This window comes from Heterodontus francisci, chromosome 12 (genome assembly GCF_036365525.1).
Source record: "Heterodontus francisci isolate sHetFra1 chromosome 12, sHetFra1.hap1, whole genome shotgun sequence".
Lineage (NCBI taxonomy): Eukaryota > Metazoa > Chordata > Chondrichthyes > Heterodontiformes > Heterodontidae > Heterodontus > Heterodontus francisci.
The window spans coordinates 58,022,697-58,040,385 of NC_090382.1; the positions used below are offsets into that span (position 1 = coordinate 58,022,697).

The following is a 17,689-nucleotide window of genomic DNA, read 5'->3' on the forward strand; positions in this document are numbered from 1 at the left end:
TTCCACACTTGTAAAAAGATAATTTTCAGTGCCAGAGAGGTTATTTGACAGTAATTAAGACTTCTCATGTTATTAAATATTTACTTGTACTGCAATTAATTAGCCCAACTTTTTCTGATGATTTTAGTGGGTATATATAATTCCAATATCTTCATGCTGCTCCATGTATTTCAATGCCGAATCTCTTGGTGAGATACTGGTATAGCACAGCATCTGAAGGAGCAGGGTAACTCAGACAGCAACCCCTGATTTCTGCATTTAACTGTACATGTCCTATCAGTGGAAGTTGCTGTCCGATTTACACTTGGAAAAACAGTAAGTGTTGTTAGTCTCCCCATCATTTCTACAGCAAAAATCTGACCCATATGGTTTTTAGTTTTTAGCATTATAATGTAAATATCAATTTCTATTGCTGGCCATGAGATGGTGTCAGGACTGCTCCTTTAAATGGAAACATGAGTCGTAAGATATGCTCCCCTACACGTGTCACTTCAGTAGGTTTAGAATCTGACAGATCGTTTAAAAGTTGAAGAGTTCCTCCACAAAACCTAGTGACATACATTTTACAATGGAACCCAAAAAGGAAAGGCTTAAAATAAAGAAAAATATATCCCTATTCTGCTTAAGCAGAAACAAAAGAGGTGGAGGGTAAAAAGGAGGATAATTAAAATGTATATTTATACCCCCCCTGCTCATACAAAGACTTGAGTTACACATTGCTACTACTCCTAAAGAAGCAACAACTAAATTATTTTACAGTAAAATCTAAAACAATGCAGCACAGTTAATTAAATAAATACTATTAAGTTTTTTAATTTCATGCGGTGAGGCAGTTAGTTTTTAAATACCACAGGTAGAAAGGGCTGTGACATAAATTGAAATATTTCATTATCCTGTCATGAAGCAGCAAGCCGTAGTATGGATTGTACTGAACTCGCTTCTTAGTTGTCACTGAAATCCAAATGCAGAGAAGGCAGAGGACATTGCATCCAAACAGATGTTAAAATGTATTTTTGCTCTTCCTTTCGTTGGTTGGGTGAGTGGCTTGTGCACTGGTTGTACAACCTAAACTGAAGCACGCAATTCAGCTCACTGTTAACACATTACTGAGTGCAAACACTGAGTGAAGGCATCACCACAAAGCTAACATGTTTAAGTGGGTTCAAGTGTCTCAACTGTCAAACATTTTGATAATGGATAAAGTATCATTTATTGATAGCATTATGAAATCCATGCAAGGTTAAAAAGACAAAAGGAGTATCCTCCATTATTCCTTACGAGATGATAAGCAATGTTGAACAATCTTCCAGGAAATTGGAGCCAAAATTGAATTTAAAAAATCATGAATAAAGGCTATTTATTTTATTTCCATTTTTGAGAAACAATCAGTTTGCACTTCTGATGACTTCTGCCAATAAAGATTCCTTGAAATTTAACAGACATTGTACACCATTTAAAAAAAATTCATTCATGGGATGTGGGTGTTGCTGGCTATGCCAGCATTTGTTGCCCATCCCTAATTGCCTTGAACCGAGTGGCTTGCTAGGCCATTTCAGAGGGCACTTAAGAGTCAACCACATTGCTGTGGGCCTGGAGTCCCAGATCACGTAAGGCTGATTTTGTTCCCTAAAGGTCATTAGTGAACCAGATGGGTTTTTACAACAATCGACAATGGTTTCATGGTCACCACTAGACTAGCTTTTTAATTCCAGATTTATTAATTGAATTCAAATTTCACCATCTGCCATGGTGGGATTCGAACCCATGTCCCCAGAGCCTGGGCCTCTGGATTACCAGTCCAATTACATTACCAATACGCCACTGCCTCCCCTAAAATCCAGAAGTTTGTACTTTAAGGATGACCTGAAAAAGTAGAAATTTTCTTACTTGAGCTTGACAGGAAAATATCAATGCACTCTTCAAACTGATACTGAAAAATTACTTAGGTTACAACGAACTAGAAGCTAGAACCTAAACAGAGTTTCTACTACGATGGGGCTCCACTGGTGCAAGCCGGATGCTGAATTTAGATGAATGAGCACCCTTGAATTTACTCATCAAATTTATTATGATTTAAAAATGTGACTGTACAAAACTTTATTGACTTCACTGAAGCTGCTCAGGCACAAAAGAATATTTTACAAACCGCAAGAATTTTTTTGGAAGGAGTCAATCATAAATCTTTCCTTCTAATTTAACTTTTATTTGACAGCCAAAGAATAGTGGCTGAACATGCCACATCTTAAGTTGTGAAACTCACAGGTGGTGGAACGCAGCAGACCGGGTAGTGCTGTCCACTGAACATTACTGAGCATGCTGGGACCTGTTGCGTGTTGCACCCTGGGATATGTTGCCCTGCATGGAGTGGGAAACCATGTGCCGTTACTGTGGTTACAGTGTAGGACACAGGGACTGTTCCTTGATGCATCTAGAGTTAAAAAAAAAATTATTAATCAAGAGGACTACAAATAGAGTTTTAAGAATCAGTGCTGTAGTGACACTAACAACAGGCACATTTTATTCTCATTTGTCTATACATCAGGATAAAGTTAATCAATCAGTTCTCATTGTATGGAATAAGAAAGATTTCATGTCTGAACTGGCTTATTAACACAATCCAGTTCAGCACAAATTATTACTTTACAGTCTGGGCAATAGTTGGACAATGTTTATTACCCCTCTTCACTTTAGGTCACAACATCATGAATCATTTTCCAGCAAGATAAAATGTTTTAAGTTGCAAACCAATATTGCTCCCAATCCCAGCTTCAGGAATAAAGAAAGTGAGCCACCTCTTCACCAACGATTGGGAATAAACTGAAGATCATTCAAACATACGAATTAGGAGCAGGAGTAGGCCACTCGGCCCCTCGAGCCTGCTCCGCCATTCAATAAGGTCATGGCTGATCTGACGATACCCTCAACTCCACTTTCCCGCCTACCCCCAATAACCTTTCACCCCTTGCTTATCAAGAATCTATCTACCCCGCCTTAAAAATATTCAAAGACTCTGCTTCCACCGCCTTTTGAGGATGACAGTTCCAAAGATTCATGACACTCAGAGAAAAAATTTCTCACCTCTCTCTTAAATGGGCAGCCCCTTAGTTTTAAACAGTGACTCCTATTTCTAGATTCTCCCATAAGGGGAAACATTCATTCCACATCCATCCTGTCAAGACCCCTCAGAATCTTATATGTTTCAATCAAGCCACCTCTTACTCTTCTAAACTCCAGCGGATACAAGCCTAGCTTCTCCAGTCTTTCCTCACAAGACAACCCACCCATTCCAGGTATTAGTCTAGTAAACCTTCTCTGAACTGCTTCCAACACATTTACATCCTTCCTTAAATAAGGAGACCAATACTGTACACAGTACTCCAGATGTGGGCTCACCAATGCCCTGTATAATTGAAGCATGATGAAGGATCACTGACCTGAAACTTTAACTCTGCTTCTCATAGAGTCATAGAGAGATACAGCACTGAAACAGGCCCTTTGGCCCACTGAGTCTGTGCTGACCATCAACCACCCATTTATACTAATCCTACATTAATCCCATATTCCCTACCACATCCCCACCTTCCCTCAATTCTCCTACCACCTACCTACACTAGGGGCAATTTACAGTGGACAATTTACCTATCAACCTGCAAGTCTTTGGCTGTGGGAGGAAACCGGAGCACCCGGCAGAAACCCACCCAGTCACAGGGAGAACTTGCAAACTCCACACAGGCAGTACCCAGAACCAAACCTGGGTCGCTGGAGCTGTGAGGCTGCGGTGCTAATCACTGCGCCACTGTGCCACCCATTCTCTCTCCACAGATGCTGCCAGACCTGAGTATTTCCAGCATTTCTTGTTTTTATAACTGAAGCATAACCTCGCTACTTTTGTATTCAATTCTCCTCGCAATAAATGACAACATTCTATTAGCATTCCTAATTACTTAGTGTACCTGCATACTAACCTTTTGCAATTCATGCACAAGGACACCCAGATCCCTCTGCATATCAGAGCTCTGCAATGTCTCACCATTTCGATAATATGCTTCTTTTTTATTCTTCTTGTCAAAATGGACGATTTCACATTTTCCCACATTATACTCCGTTTGCCAGATCTTTGCCCACTCACTTAACCTATCTATATCCCTTTGTAGCCTCATGTCCTCTTCGCAACTTACTTTGCTACCTATCTTTGTCTCATCAGCAAATTTAGCAACCATACCTTCAGTCCCTTCATCCAAGTCATTTACATAAATTGCAACAAGTTGAGGCCCCAGCACAGATCCAGGTGGCAAACCACTCCTTACATCTTGCCAACCAGAAAGTGACCCATTTATGCTTACTTTCTGTTTCCTGTTAGCTAGCCAATATTCTATCCATGCCAATATGTTACACCCTACACCATGAGCTTCTATTTTCTGCAATAAACTTTGATGTGGCACCTTACCAAATGCCTTCTGGAAATCTAAGTACAGAACATCCCTTTATCCACAGCACATGATACTTCTTCAAAGAACATAGGAAGATAGGAACAGGAGTAGGCCATTCAACCCTTCGAGCCTGTCCCGCCATTCAACGAGATCATGGCTGATCCGCGGCCTAACTCCATATACCTGCCTTTGGCCCATATCCCTTAATATCTTTGTTTAACAAAAATCTATGCATCTCAGATTTAAAATTAACAACTGTTCTAGCTTCAACTGCTGTTTGTGGGAGAGTGTTCCAAACCTCTACCACCCTTTGCGTGAAGAAGTGCTTCCTAACATCTCTCCTGAACGGTCTGGTCCTAATTTTTAGACTATGCCCCCTAGTTTTAGAATCTCCAACCAGTGGAAATAGTTTATCTTTATCTAGCCTGTCTTTTCCTGTTAATATCTTGAAGACTTCGATCAGATCACCCCTTAACCTTCGAAATTCTAGCAAAAACAGGCCTAATTTGTGTAATCTCTCCTCTTAACTTAACCCCTGTAGTCCAGATATCATTCTTGTAAACCTACGTTACACTCCCTCCCAGGCCAATATATCCTTCCTAAGGTGTGGTACCCGGAACTGCTCACAGTACTCCAAGTGGGGTCTAACCAGAGATTTGTACAGCTGCAGCATAACCTCTGTGTCTTTATACTCCAATCCTCTAGATATAAAGGCTAGCATTCCATTAGCCTTTTTGATTATTTTCTGCACTTGCTCGTGGCATTTTAAAGATCTATGCACCTGAACCCCCAAGTCTCTTTGGACATCCACTGTACTTAACCTCTTCCCATTTAGAAAGTACCCTGCTCTATCCATTTTGGACCAAAAAAGGATAAATCTCACACTTGCCCGCATTGAAATCCATCTGCCACAGTTTTGCCCACTCACCTAGTCTGTCAATATCTCTTTGCAATTTTATGCTATCATCTAGAGTGTCTACAATGCCGCCTAACTTTGTTTCATCAGCAAATTTGGATATATGACTTACTATGCCATCATCCAAGTCGTTAATGAATAATTGAGGCCCCAACACAGATCCCTGCGGGACACTACTAGTTACATCCTGCCAATCGGAGTACATACCCGTTATCCCCACTCTCTGTCGCCTACCACTCAACCAACATCCTAACCATGTCAATAATTTGCCCTCAACTCCATGGTCTTCTACCTTAGTTAAGTCTCTTATGTGGGACTTTATCAAATGCCTTCTGGAAGTCCCTATAAATAACATCCATAGACATTCTCCTGTCCACTACCTTAGTCACCTCTTCAAAAAATTCAATGAGATTTGTCAGGCATGACCTTCACGTCATGAATCCATGCTGGCTGTCCCTGATTAACTGAAGATTTTCTAGGTGTTCAGTCACCCTATCCTTGATTATAGACTCCAGCAACTTGCCCACCACAGATGTCAGGCTAACTGGTCTGTAATTTCCTTGGTTCCCCCTTTCACCCTTCTTAAAAAGTGGAGTGACACGTGCAACTTTCCAATAAATTGGTTAAACATGATTTCCCTTTCACAAAGCCATGTTGACTCTGCCTGATTACCTTGAATTTGACCAATGCAAAATACCTGTTCAATTCATCTGCCATCTCCTTATTTTCCACTATTGATTCCCCAGACTCACTTTCTATAGGACCAACGTTCACTTTTCTTTTTAAAATATCTATAGAAACTCTTACTATCTGTCTTTATATTTCTCGTCAGCTTTCTCTCGTACTCTAATTGTTCCCTCCTTATTAATCTTATAGTCGTTCTTTACTGCTTTTTATATTCTGTCCAATCTTCTGACCTGCCACCCATCATTGCGCAATTATATGCTTTTTCTTTAAGTTTGATACTATCTTTAACTTTTTTAGTTAACCATGGATGGCGGGTCCCCACCCTTGGAATTTTTCTTCCTCGTTGGAATGCATCTATTCTGTGTATTCTGAAATATCCTCTTAAATGTCTGCCACTGCATCTCTATTGACCTACCCCTTAACCTACTTTGCCAGTTCACTTTTGCTAGCTCTGCTTTCATGCTGTCATAATTGCCCTTATTTAAGTTTGAAATACTAGTCTTAGACCCATTCTTCTCTCCCTCAAACTGAATGTAAAATTCAATCATATTATGATTGCTGCTATCTAGGGGTGCCTGGGAGGAATTAGAAATGCAAGACCTAGTGCAACTGCAACACAAATGCACAGCTCTAATGTGGTACCACTCATTTTGAACCAGAGGTTTTATAAGAACAGGGGTGTTATTCTGAGCAGTGTTACCATAGACAATAATTTATCAGCAGGGAGGGGTGGTGCTGGGATATCGGAGCACTGGGAAGGAGGTTGAGCAGTACTGGGATGGGGAGGGAGGGTGGCCACAGGATCCAACATTAGTTTGGGGGTTTCAGGGCCTGGGAACACTGGGACAGGTCCTGGAATCAGAGAATTGAAGAGGGAAGCCTCAGGGAAGAAGTATATTAGAGGTGGTCTTGGAGTCAGGGAGCACTGAGAATGTAATCTAAGAATTTATACAGACAGAATGGATTACAGGATCTGAGAGTAGGGAATGGGAGAAGACCAGAGTCTTTCAGAGTAAAGCAGTGTCGAGTGTGAGGCAATGGGAACCAGTAGAAGGAAGCTGAGCAACTCCCGGCACTTTAGACCATTAGGCATCAGCTCCCTTAATTCCATCCCCATCTGTCAGCCGCTTTTCTGACTCATCCAGAGTGTCAATTACGCCCTCAAGGAAACAGGGCCACATTACAGGGTGGGGTGGTAACACACAAATATCAACTTGCTTACGCCAAATAAATTAAGACATTTAAATTGCTTACTTTTAGTTATAAGACTCATAGTGATGTTAATACTAGCACCAGTGACACACACATAATTCAGAAAGTAGCTGAAGAACAGAGCATCATTTATATGACAAGGTGGTAAGTGACTCTAACCTGCTCGTGGAGATCCACCATGACAGGATTTTGCTGCGGAGGATGTGCAGCAGGGTGAAGCATACGTGGTGATAGGCTTGTGTGATTGTAAGATCGATTTTCATCTATAGGCAGTTGCTGTGAATATGGAGGATGGTGGTAGTTTTCATCCTGGTTGATGGGATTGTGCAAAGGCCTGTCACGCCTACCCCACTGGCGTCGCGCAGGAGGACTGCAACAAACCAACAAGAATGTAAAAAGATTGAAATTGTAAATAGAAAAGATTTAAAAATATACACCAAATTCAGACAATTTTCACATTCTCATTTTGACGTTTGTTTCTTTATCTGCATGGATCCCCCTTTTCTCATCTTTATAACCTCCTAGATGATGGCTATGATGGCCAGGTGACTACACTTCCAACTCCCCAGTGCTGCTGTGAAAAAGCAACCAGATGCACAATCTCAAGAATTTTTAATTTCTTTCTTTTCGCTAAACAACTGATACCGCTCTGCACTGAATATTCCAGTGAAGAGCCTGGAAACTTCACATGAAAGCAATGGCAGGGGTCGAAGAAAAGTTGTCAAAATGCAAATTAACATTTGAATCTCGGAATTTAGTCTCATTGAGATCTAGTCCCATCAGTCTGATCAATTCAGTCCACATATCCCTCAGACTCAATACTCCCCACTTCAAATTTCTCCCCTCAATAAAACCCTAAAACACACATTGCTCCTTAGCCAGCTTAGACAGAAGGGTGGCATCTACATTTCAATCGGATGGAGGTGTGGTGAGATTATGGGAAATTGGGGGGGGGGGGGGGGTGGCAGAGCACAGATGGAGAGTGTGTGGGGGGGGGGGCGGAGAGTGGAGAGAGAGAGAGAGAGCAGGGGGGAAAGAGAGAGAGCGAGCGGGGGGGAAGGAGAGAGAGAGAGCGGGGGGGGGGGGAGGAGAGAGAGAGAGCGGCAGCGGGGGCGGGGAGAGAACATAGGAGGGAGCAAGCAAGAGAAAGAGAGAGAGAGAAAGAAAGAAAGAAAGCGAGAGAGAAAGTGACCAAGAAAGATATTCTTTTTTGAATTTTCCTATGGCTGAAGCTGTTTGCAGTCCAAAATAATATCCTAACTCCTATCCAAAAATAATACGTGGTGTCCAACCCCATTTACTCTCCACCACAAAGACCATCTACTCCCACATCTTAACATTGCCCACCTCTGGCCCTATCTCACCTGCAAACTTGACGTGTGGTCTTGTGGCCAGCCTCCTATCCTTGACTCGCAATAGACTTCAACTCATACAAATTTCTCCTGCCATGTCTTATTCTGCGCTAAGTTCTTTGGGCATGACCATTTTCCCAATGAGAGCCACGATGGAGGTAATCAGCAGAATGAAGAGACTGTCTGCATTCTTCTGACTGCTGAATAGATTATTTATATACAATGCATATTTAAAATTGTCCATTCAGTCTGCACTTCTTTATTAAGCTATATATCCACTCTGCACCCATCTACTTTCCTTTACTGTGTTTTTCTCTACCTCACTTATGTAACAAAAAAAACAAAGATTGCTGGAAAAATAACAATCCAAAACCAAGTTCTCAGGAAGATAGGAAGGTCTTTCTCTTGAAGAGGATAAATCCAATAATGAATTTTTCCCATGACATAAATGGTTTGCATCATACAAACAAAGTGAAATATAAAGAATTTCTCAAAGTATCAGGTTTGCACTGGTAGCTGTTTAGGTGCTTTCCAGTGTCATAGACACCTTAAAGCAACAAAATTGATTTACTTTATTTCCTCCGAATGTGTGATGATAAAATTTATCAAATCGATTGTGTGTGCAACACAATTCTTCTATTACTTAATCTCCTTTTGCCAGATTAAGTATCAGTGCAAATATTGGTGGACTTAACCGAGAAGCACCAGAATCCAAAATACTCCGGATTACACACTAATAAGCCACAAAATGTATACTTCAGTTGTGCTAATGAGCAACCAGACTGGCAAAACTGAAGAGGATTACAGCATGTTAAAAAATGTATATTCTTCAAAACTACCATAATCTACAGGCAGAAACAATTAATGTCCAGCAAGTTTTATATTGGAAAATGGAACAAAAAGTAAAATCAAATCCCAAGACATTCATTACTGGTTTAGCAAAGCCATTTCATGCTTTCATATTGTCACAAGAGTTTTGTTTTTTTCTTTGAAAGCTTGGAATTCTGTGTGTTTTTAAGAGACTGAGAAAAAGGATTTTCTGTGAACAATGAATGCTGAAACTTGGTGTCTGAACTGAGTGGGACAGACTGCAAGACCCCTGTTCCAAACAACAGCATGGGAAATGACAGGTTACGACCTGATTGTTAGCATTTCAGTTTCACTTCTGCATTGTAAACCTGAACTGCAGGAGGCAGAACAAACTAGCTGGGACCTGTTTTTTTGCCGACCAGAGATAAAAGACCTCTCCTTGAAAAAGGCGGCTTGCCTCTCTTATAAAAAGGAATTTTACATTTGAGGTGGTGGCTGTGATCTACCTGGAGAGTGAAAAAGACCCAGGAAAAGAGGAGTTGCTGCTTTCTGTGGAGAAAGGCTCCTTTGCTGAGGGGAAGCCCTGCATTTTAAAGATAGCAGAGTCATATTGCCTCCATTCTTTGAAAAATCTCTGCCTCAGGAATGATTCCTGTTGCCTCATGTTTTGGGAGATCCTAAAAGCTCAAGAAAGCTTCTATTGCTAGACTGCTATTTCAAAACCCAAGTAGACCTGTTGCTACACCCTTTGTTGAAAGATCTGGGTGACGCCTGCTGCAGAGCAAGTGCCGTGAATGCCTACCCAACACAGACTGTTCATCAACCTCGCCTGGAGAGACTTCGAGTGGCATCCGACTATTCGACTCTGGGACACCTCACCGACCCGGAAATATCCTACCAGAACGTTACAACCCAGTTATTTTATTATTCCTAAGAAACAGTTGTAATCCAAAACATCCTTTTAAAACTGGTTAACTTTTTGTTAATGTATGTGTGTGCATGAGGGTTAGGAGGAATAAGAAGTTTAAAAGAATCTTTTCACATTTAGTTATCTCATTATTGTTTAAGACTTAGTTTATTCATAAATAGTTAATTTTGTTGTTGTTTAAAGAAATCTGGTTTGGTGTGCTTTATTCTGGGGGACAAATAGAGTGTTTAATTTGGCCATTTTCCGGTAGGTGGGAAACTTTACTAATATGCTTTGACCTGTGGATTAGTGGGACTGAATTAACAGTGCACTACCCCCGCCTTGGTCATACCAATACATACGACGACAACTTGTATTTATATAACAACTTTAATGTGGAAAAACGTTCCATGAAGCTTCACAAAAACACATGGAAAATGGACACCAAACCGAAGAAGCAGAAATTGTTAGTTTACCATATGATCATGGTCCCTACCTCTCACTTCAAGTCCTTTTTTTTTTTGCTTTTTGGTCACCTGCCTAATATCTCTTTATGTGGCTCAGTTAAATGGTCAACATTCCTGGTGTTATCTTTGGCTCAATTTTAATTTTTGTCTGATTTTGCTCCTGTGAAGCACCTGGAGATGTTTTACTATTTTAAATGTGCTATATAAATGCAAATTATTGTTGTTGTTAAGTGGGGCTTTTCACTGCTGATTCCACGGTGTTCAGCTCTATTCATGACTCTTCCTGTAATGAAACAGCCCATTCCAACTTAAAGCCAGTAACAAGCATGCCACATATGTATTGGGCAATGACCATCATGAACAGGAGGAGGCCCGGTTGTCTCCCCCAACCTTCACTCCCTCTTCATTGGCTGGGTGTGAACTTAGCAAAGCATGACTCACCTCCTAACATACATTCAAGCTACTTGGAAAAGACAAGGAAAGACAGTAGGGAACAAGAAAACAAGGGTTATATTGTGAAGTGGAGTGATGATGGTAGTTTTGAAAAGTATAGTGGAACTGTTTACAGTATTGGCCAAAATGGGACTAGGAAGAGCAATGCGGTGTTTAGGATTTTATTTCGAATGGAATCTAACGATTAGAATGTAGGTCTTATGGATGCGTTGCGCTTGGAGACAGCAGGAAGAGGGGGGGGGGGTGGAAAAGAGAGATAGAGAGAGATAAGTAGAATGTGGGAGAAAGAAAGAGTGTGTGTTCACGACAAGGGTGAAGACAAGGGACAGCTTTGGCGAAGTGGACAGAATACAAGAAATAGGAGCAGGGGAAGACCACATGGCCCACCAAGTCTGTTCCGTCATTCAAAACGATCGTGGATGATCTTGGGATTCAACTCCACCCGCTCGCCATACCCCCTGATTCCCTGAGAGACCAAAAAAAAAATCTGTCTATCCCAACCTTAAATGTATTCAACGCTGGAGCATCCACAACCCTCTGGGATAGAGAATAAGATTCACAACCCTTTGAGATGTACGTAAAGGGACTGGTGGTCTGAGGTGCATTTGTTTTAATGCAAGACGTGTAGTAGGTAAGGCAGATGAACTTAGGGCTTGGATTAGTACCTGGGAGTATGATGTTATTGCTATTACTGAGACTTGGTTGAGGGAAGGGCACAATTGGCAACTAAATATCCCATGATCTCGATGCTTCAGGCGGGATAGAGAGGGAGGTAAAAGGGGTGGAGGAGTTGCATTACTGGTCAAAGAGGATATCACAGCTGTGCTGAAGGAGGGCACTATGGAGGACTCGAGCAGTGAGGCAATATGGGCAGAACTCAGAAATAGGAAGGGTGCGGTAACAATGTTGGGGCTGTACTACAGGCCTCCCAACAGCGAGTGTGAGATAGAGGTACAAATATGTAAACAGATTATGGAAAAATGCAGGAGCAACAGGGTGGTGGTGATAGGAGATTTTAATTTTCCCAACAGTGACTGGGATTCACTTAGTGTTAGAGGTCCAGATGGAGCAGAATTTGTAAGGAGCATCCAGGAGGGTTTTCTAGAGCAGTATGTAAATAGTCCAACTCGGGAAGGGGCCATACTGGACCTGGTGTTGGGGAATGAGCCCGGCCAGGCGGTTGAAGTTTCAGTAGGGGACTACTTTGGGAATAGTGATCACAATTCCATAAGTTTTAGAATACTCATGGACAAAGACGAGAGTGGTCCGAAAGGAAGAGTGCTAAATTGGGGGAAGGCCAACTATACCAAAATTCGGCAGGAGCTGGGGAATGTAGATTGGGAGCAGCTGTTTGAAGGTAAATCCACATTTGATATGTGGGAGGCTTTTAAAGAGAGGTTGATTAGCGTGCAGGAGAGACATGTTCCTGTGAAAATGAGGGATAGAAATGGCAAGATTAGGGAACCATGGATGACAGGTGAAATTGTGAGACTAGCTAAGAGGAAAAAGGAAGCATACATAAGGTCTAGGAGGCTGAAGAAAGACGAAGTTTTGAAAGAATATCGGGAATGTAGGACCAATCTGAAACGAGGAATTAAGAGGGCTAAAAGGGGTCATGAAATATCTTTAGCAAACAGGGTTAAGGAAAATCCCAAAGCCTTTTATTCATATATAAAAGGAGCAAGAGGGTAACTAGAGAAAGGATTGGCCCACTCAAGGACAAAGGAGGAAAGTTATGCGTGGAGTCAGAGAAAATGGGTGAGATTCTAAACGAGTACTTTGCATCGGTATTCACCGAGGAGAGGGACATGACGGATGTTGAGGTTAGGGACAGATGTTTGATTACTCTAGGTCAAGTCGGCATAAGGAGGGAGAAAGTGTTGGGTATTCTAAAAGGCATTAAGGTGGACAAGTCCCCAGGTTCGGATGGGATCTATCCCAGGTTTATGAGGGAAGCGAGAGAGGAAATAGCTGGGGCCTTAACAGATATCTTTGCAGCATCCTTAAACACGGGTGAGGTCCCGGAGGACTGGAGAATTGCTAATGTTGTCCCCTTGTTTAAGAAGGGTAGCAGGATTAATCCAGGTAATTATAGACCGGTGAGCCTGACGTCAGTGGTAGGGAAGCTGCTGGAGAAGATACTGAGGGATAGGATCTATTCCCATTTGGAAGAAAATGGGCTCATCAGTGATAGGCAACATGGTTTTGTGCAGGGAAGGTCATGTCTTACCAACTTAATAGAATTCTTTGAGGAAGTGACAAAGTTCATTGATGAGGGAAGGGCTGTAGATGTCATACACATGGACTTCAGTAAGGCGTTTGATAAGGTTCCCCATGGTAGGCTGATGGAGAAAGTGAAGTCGCATGGGGTCTAGGGTGTACTAGCTAGATGGATAAAGAACTGGCTGGGCAACAGGAGACAGAGAGTAGCAGTGGAAGGGAGTTTCTCAAAATGGAGACGTGTGACCAGTGGTGTTCCACAGGGATCCGTGCTGGGACCACTGTTGTTTGTGATATACATAAATGATTTGGAGCAAAGTATAGGTGGTCTGATTAGCAAGTTTGCAGACAACACTAAGATTGGTGGAGTAGCAGATAGTGAAGGGGACTGTCAGAGAATACAGCAGAATATAGATAGATTGGAGAGTTGGGCAGAGAAATGGCAGATGGAGTTCAATCAGGGCAAATGCGAGGTGATGCATTTTGGAAGATCCAATTCAAGAGTGAACTATACAGTAAATGGAAAAGTCCTGGGGAAAATTGATGTACAGAGAGATTTGGGTGTTCAGGTCCATTGTTCCCTGAAGGTGGCAACGCAGGTCAATAGAGTGGTCAAGAAGGCGTACGGCATGCTTTCCTTCATCGGACGGGGTATTGAGTACAAGAGTTGGCAGGTCATGTTACAGTTGTATAAGACTTTGGTTCGGCCACATTTGGAATACGGCGTGCAGTTCTTGTCGCCACATTACCAAAAGGATGTAGATGCTTTGGAGAGGGTGCAGAGGAGGTTCACCAGGATGTTGCCTGGTATGGAGGGCGCTAGCTATGAAGAGAGGTTGAGTAGATTAGGATTATTTTCATTAGAAAGATGGAGGTTGAAGGGGGACCTGATTGAGGTGTACAAAATCATGAGAGGTATAGACAGGGTGGATAGCAAGAAGATTTTTCCCCCAGAGTGGGGGATTCAATTACTAGGGGTCACGAGTTCAAAGTGAGAGGGGAAAAGTTTAGGGGGGATATGCGTGGAAAGTTCTTTACGCAGAGGGTGGTGGGTGCCTGGAACGCATTGCCAGCGGAGGTGGTAGACGCGGGCACGATAGCGTCTTTTAAGATGTATCTAGACAGATACATGAATGCGCAGGAAGCAAAGAGATTCAGACCCTTAGAAAATAGGTGTCATGTTTAGATAGAGGATCTGGATCGGCGCAGGCTTGGAGGGCCGAAGGGCCTGTTCCTGTGCTGTAATTTTTCTTTGTTCTTCTTTCTTTGTTCTTTGAGTGAAGTAATTTCTCCTCATCTCAGTCCTAAACGATCAGCCCCTTATCCTGAGACCATGTCCCTGGGTTTTAGATTCCTTGACCAGCAGAAATAATCTCTCAGTGTCTACCATATCCAGCCCCTTTAGAATCTTATATGTTTCAATGAGATCACCTCTCATTCTTCTAAACTCCAGAGAATACAGGCCCAATTTACTTAATCTATCACAGGATAACCCCCTCATCCCAGGGACCAATCTAGTGAATCTTCGCTGCACTGCCTCCAATGTAAGTATGTCCTTTCTTAAATGTGGAGACCAAAACTGCACACAGTACTCCAGAGGTGATCTCACCAAAACCCTTTACAGTTGTAGCAATACTTCTTATTCCTGTACTCCAATCCCCTTGAAATAAAGTGTCTTCCACTGTGAAGACAGACACAAAGTATTTGTTCAATGCCTCTGCCATTTCCATATTCCCCATGATAATTTCTCCTGTCTCTGCTTCTCAAGGACCAACATTTACTTTAGCTTCTCTCTTCCTTAAAAGCTCTTACAATCTTCTTTTATGTTACTGGCTAGTTTACTCATTCCATTTTATCCTTTTTTAAAATCAACATTTTGGTGGCCCTTTGCTGGTTTCTAAATCACTTCCAATCATCATACTTGCTACTCTTTTTTTGCAACATTGTAAGCCTTTTCTATTAATCTAATACTAGCTTTAACTTCCTGAGTGAACCACGGATGGGTCTTTCTTGCTGAAATTTTGTTTTTCAAAGGCATGTATTTTTGTTGAACATTTTGAATGTTTTTTTTAAAAAGGTTTCCCACTTATCATTTACTGCCATACCATTCAGTCTATTTACCTTAGCAAGTTCACCCCTCATCCCTACATAATTGACTTTAAGTTTAAGATTCTTGTTTGTGATTATGTCACTTTCAAACTTAACATGGAATTCAATGGTATTATGATCACTATTTCCCAATGGATCTTTTACTATGACATTGCTTATTAACCCTGCTTTATTACACAATACCAGATCTAAGACAGCTTTATCCCTAATTGGTTCCACAATGTATTGCTCCAAGAAACTGTCCCGAAAACATTGTATCAACTCATCTTCTAGAATTTTCCTGCCAATTTCATTGTTCCAATCTATAAAATGATTAAAATCCCCCACATTTAATACACTTTTGTTACTAGCTCCAATAATTTATTGTTTAATGCTCCGTCCAACGGAATAACTGTTGGCAGCCTATAAACTTCTCTCCCACCAGTGTTTTCTGATTCTTGCTATTCGTTATTTTCTCCCATACTGATTCTACTTCATGCTCTTGAGGCCAGATCCTTTCTCACTAAATGCCCTTATGTCATTCCTTACCATCAATGCTACCCCTCCTCCTTTGCTATTCTGTCTGTCTTTCTAAAATATTGTGTACACTGGAATATTTATTTTCCAACCTTGATCACCATGTAACCATGTCTCTATAATGGTGATTAGATCTAAATCACGGACCTCTATTTGTTCACCTATCTTATTACAGATGCTTCGCGCATTCAGATATAGAAACTTAAATTTCATTTTTGTTTCTATTCCCTTCAATGATCTTATTTGCTGATGTACAATTTCTTTTAAACTGTCTGTCCCTTCCTGTCCCATTCTGCTGGTCTTTACCCACAATGCTATACTGTTCCGATACCCTAGCCATTCTCTTTCGATTTCTAAATCTCATCTCTCCCAACTCTGTTCACAACCTCTCGTCTTAACTGCTGGCTCACCCTTGAGTTTGTACCGCACCGTCCCTTCCTGTCACACCCTGATTATTGCTCTCTTGCCTTCTCCTCTCTCTTTAAATTATCACATCTTTCCTCACTTGTTCCCTTACCCCTACTATTTAGTTTAAAGCCCTCTCTACTGTCCTAGCTATTTGACTCAAAAACACCGGTCCCAGCATAGTTCAGGTCCATCCCAATGGTAAAGCTCCCATTTTCCCCAGTACTGATGCCAATGCCCCTTGAATTGAAACCCATTACTCCCACACCAATCTTTGACCCACGCATTTAACTGTCTAATCTTATTTACCCTATGCCAATTTGCTCGTGGCTCAGGTAATAACCCAGAAATTATTACCTTTGAGGTTCTGCTTTTTAATTCAGTCCCTAACTGCTCATACTTCCTATGCAGAACCTCTTTCCTAATCCTAACTTTGTCATTGATACCCACGTGAACCATGACAACTGGATTCTGCCCCTCCCACTGCAAGTTCCTCTCCAGCCCTGAGCAGGTCTCCTGAAACACAGCCTTCTGGACTCTCACTGTTGGTTGCAGAGAAAAGTGCCAATCCCCCTCACTATACTGTCCCCTACTACCACTACATTCTATTTACTCCCCCCGCTTGAATAGCTTCTTGTACCATGGTGCCATGGTCAGGTTGCTCATCCACCCTGCAGCCTCCACTCTCATCCATACAAGCTGAAAGAACCTCAAACCTGTTGGACAATTGCAAGGGCTGAGCCTCCTCCATCCCCTCACTTGCAGTCACACCCTCCTGTCCCTGACCAAATCAGAAGACCCTATCCTAAGGGGTGTGACTGCCTTCTGGAACGAAGTGTATAAGTAACTTTCCCCCTCCCTGATGCATCGCAGTGTCTGTAGCTCAGCCTCCAGTTCAGTGACTGAGCCTAAGCTCCTCGAGGTGCAGACACTTACTGCAGACATGTTTGCCATGGATTACACTGGTGTCCAACAGCTCCCACATACTGCAGCTGCAACACATCACCTGCCCTGCCATCCTGATTGAGTTTTAAATAACTCATTAATTACTTAATTAACAGGAAATATTCACCAGTCAATCTATTAAACTTTACTCTTTCTTCTTTCTTTTGGGCCTCCTTATCTAATTACCAGAGTTTTGAAAGATAAACAATAAAACAACTCACCAATCAACTACCTGTTTTCCTGTGACATCACCAATTTTT

The 17,689-nt window shown here is 41.8% G+C and overlaps 1 protein-coding gene across 10 annotated transcripts in view; it reads right to left on the reverse strand.

Annotated features, from left to right (window-relative positions):
- Positions 1–17,689, reverse strand: part of rnf44 (ring finger protein 44) — a 189,516-nt gene that overhangs the window by 28,683 nt on the left and 143,144 nt on the right. For all 10 annotated transcript variants that reach the window (XM_068043488.1, XM_068043487.1, XM_068043491.1 and 7 more), the window contains 2 exons: positions 7,405–7,615; positions 2,261–2,428 (listed from right to left, as the gene is read on the reverse strand). In XM_068043488.1, coding sequence (XP_067899589.1) covers positions 2,261–2,428; positions 7,405–7,615 — 379 coding nt within the window. The remainder of the gene's footprint in view (positions 1–2,260; positions 2,429–7,404; positions 7,616–17,689) is intronic.